Genomic DNA, 3348 nt, shown 5'->3' with positions numbered 1-3348 from the left:
AAAACTAATAATTTAATTTTTCTGTATAAAATTTTCAAAAAGCGAGTAGGTGCCTGCACAGGAGGAAGAAGATATCTAGTTTGAACTTTGGGAGTCTGCAGCCATGAGAGAATACAGTTTCTCCTTGTCACTTATGTACTGTATTCACAACCGTGCGCAAAGAGAATTGACCTACATAGACAGACGGCGATGGTACAATGAAATGAAATAATGAATGAACATGAATTTTGTTAGTTGAGCCAAAATAAAAATATACCCTTGGATTATAAATCTTCTTGGTACATTTCGGTCCCATGGATTAATGAACTATATTTCCCTGTATATATATATATATATACACGTATATACATATATTATATACACATTGTCATTTTGGTGTCAATAGTCAAGAATCCTCCTCTATATATCCTTCTCTCTATTTCTCTGCAGAATATCTGTTTGATCTTTTGGAGCGCTGGATAAAAGTAGGATTTAGTTAGTATCAAGTATCAAGGGATCATATTCTTGACTGGCTAGCCCTTTAAAATGGGAAGATCACCATGCTGCGACAAAGTTGGGTTGAAGAAAGGAACGTGGACAGCCGAGGAAGACCAAAAGCTCTTGACTTACATCGAACGACATGGCCATGGAAGTTGGCGAGCCCTCCCATCAAAAGCTGGTGACCTCCATCTACCTTTGTTTGTAGTTTTTTTTTTTTTTTTGGAATTTGTTACCGTTTGCTTCTTTGCGCACGTTTTGGTCCCTCTCGTTCACAAAAAACATGAGCACTATTTTATATCCTAGCGTCTGCCAAAAATAACTTTTGTACTTTGGTTGGTTATTAGGGCTTCAAAGATGTGGCAAGAGCTGTAGACTTAGGTGGACAAATTATCTGAGGCCTGATATCAAGAGAGGAAAATTCAGTTTGCAAGAAGAACAGACCATTATCCAACTCCATGCACTTCTTGGAAACCGGTAAGAAGATCAATCTGCAACATGCATGATCAACTATGCTTGCTTACACCCACCCCCCTACCCCCCCCCCCCCCAAGAAAAAAGAAAAGAAAAGAAAAGCGTTCAACTGTTCTTGCATTATTGGCCTGCACACGAAAAATGAAACTTATTTTCTGTATTTTTCATCTTCATAGTACGAGCACATATAAAAGGCTTCATCTGTTTAGCATATTCTTTTTCATTATTTTATTTGAATCACAAATATATTTTTCAACCATATAATCATATTTTTATCTCATATACCTCATATAAAAAAAACTACATTTCAAATAAAATTTTCAAATAATAGTCCATCCAAACACACCTATTTTTTTAAATGGTGATATAGATGGTCAGCCATAGCAGCTCATCTGCCGAAGCGAACAGACAACGAGATAAAGAACTACTGGAACACACATCTGAAGAAGAGACTAACCAAGATGGGCATCGATCCAGCAACTCATAAGCCAAAAACCAACGCCTTTGGCTGCAGCCAACAAAAGGATGCCGCGAACCTTAGTCACATGGCTCAATGGGAAAGTGCTCGTCTTGAAGCCGAAGCTAGACTTGTTCGCGAATCAAAACTCTTGTCCTCCATTCCTTATCCAACTAAACCCTCGTTCCAACCACCATGCCTTGATATACTAAAAGTATGGCAAGCAACATGGACGACAACAAAGAACGTTACTAGTACTAATGGTTTTTTCACCTCTAACGGAAACCTTCAATCTCCAAACTCTACCTTAAACTTCTCGGACAACATGTTCCCTGTTCCTCGTACCAATGCTGGTTTTGGTGCAAATGTAGCTATTCCAGTCATGGAGTATGTCGAAAACTCGAAGCAACAGGTAGGTTCTGGGACAATGACAAAACAAACTGTCCCAAATAGCTGGAAGCCTCTAGGGAAACTAAATCAACACGATCACCAGGTGGAGGTTGGGGAAAGAATGGACATGGAGGTGATGGATAACGCAATACAGCTTGACGATAATGACAATATTGAATACCCTAACCCTGATGATGCTGGATACATTGCAGAAAACTCTTTAAGGCATCAGAGTTTCATGGAAGGCTTTGCCAGCATTCTATCGGATGATGGCAATAACTCCACCAGCCCTAATGGACCCTGTTACAATCTTGACAATAGCAGCTGTGGTGGTGATCTTGAAGACAACGGAAAATATTGGAATAATATCCTCGACAATGTGGTTACTTTCACGTCTGGTTCACCAATTTTCTAAGTAATAATCTTCATTAGACTAGGTTAATTTAAGGAGGCTATAATTGCCAAGAAGAACAATTGCTTGGTTCGAAGGAAAATCGAAGGATAATCAACATGTGTAGTAGGAGTGCTCAAACTAAGAATGTGCCTAGTTGGTTATCCCAGAAATTTAGCTGTTTTTCTTTTGTTATTAGCTAGTAGACCTGATTAAGTTTCTAGTATTGTTTCCTAGGTGAAAAAAGAGTTTGTACTTTCTTGATTATGATAATAGTGGTGATGGGCTCGTTGGTTCCATTAATTTTGTGGAGCCATAGGTGACTTAAACGGATCACTCAACAGTCAACATTGTAACTCGATCAAGAAGGTTATGTGGCTCCTTTTGTGTTATGGTTCTCTATCATGAAAACATACGGGCTGCGAAAAAGCCTACCTTGCATTTATTTTGAGGACCACTGTACTTTTGTGAAGTGAACGAAATAAGGGTGGCTAATGACTTGCGAAATAAGTGAACGAAAGAAGTGAACGAAATAAGCTGCTTGCGAGTCGATTAAAGTTCCAACTCAAGCACAAGTTTGATCGAGCTAGAGTTGACTTACAACTATGCAAATATAGTTATTGAATCAGACTCAAACTAGACTGAAACCCATGACTTTTCCTCTTGTGGGGATACATTGTGAAATTCTTATACAAATTTGTATAACAACACAAATGGGATACTGTGATCGTATTCTATTAGTAGTCATTGATTGTATTGATTGTACACTATGAGGAAGCAGTCTCATACTCTCATTTGGGCAGTCGGGTAAAAGAAAAGGAAAAGACAAAAAGGTGTAAAAGCTCTAGGGATGTTATAGAGTTCCTCAGGGTGTACGTTTGGACTTTATCTGGCTTACTTCAACATTTCTAAGGCTCATAACGAGAAAGTGATTATTGGAAATTGGCTTTTTTAAGCAAATAGAATTTGTGTAGTTATTTATGCAAAGGTTGTTCTCATTTGATTATTTTACCCTGATTTTAGATTTTGATTTGGATGATAAATTTTTTTTGATGTTTTTGTTTGTTTAAAAAAAAAAAAAACTAAAATCTAGAATCTACCAGTAGTAGGTTTAACAAGCCTGTAATTATTTTGATATTTGAAAAAGCCAAAACAGGTT

At 37.6% G+C, this 3348-nt stretch overlaps 1 protein-coding gene across 1 annotated transcript; it reads left to right on the top strand.

Moving 5' to 3' along the window:
• The first annotated feature begins 525 nt into the window (after positions 1–525).
• Positions 526–2213, top strand: LOC113752644 (transcription factor MYB16-like). The gene is made up of 3 exons (XM_027296736.1): positions 526–658; positions 825–954; positions 1322–2213. The coding sequence occupies exons 1-3, from the start codon at positions 526–528 to the stop codon at positions 2211–2213; spliced, it is 1155 nt and encodes a 384-aa protein (XP_027152537.1).
• Positions 2214–3348: the final 1135 nt, after the last annotated feature.

The sequence above is a fragment of the Coffea eugenioides genome, chromosome 11 (genome assembly GCF_003713205.1).
Source record: "Coffea eugenioides isolate CCC68of chromosome 11, Ceug_1.0, whole genome shotgun sequence".
NCBI lineage: Eukaryota > Viridiplantae > Streptophyta > Magnoliopsida > Gentianales > Rubiaceae > Coffea > Coffea eugenioides.
The sequence above is the reverse complement of the archived record's forward strand: the minus strand, read 5'-3'. Positions and strand labels throughout refer to the sequence as shown.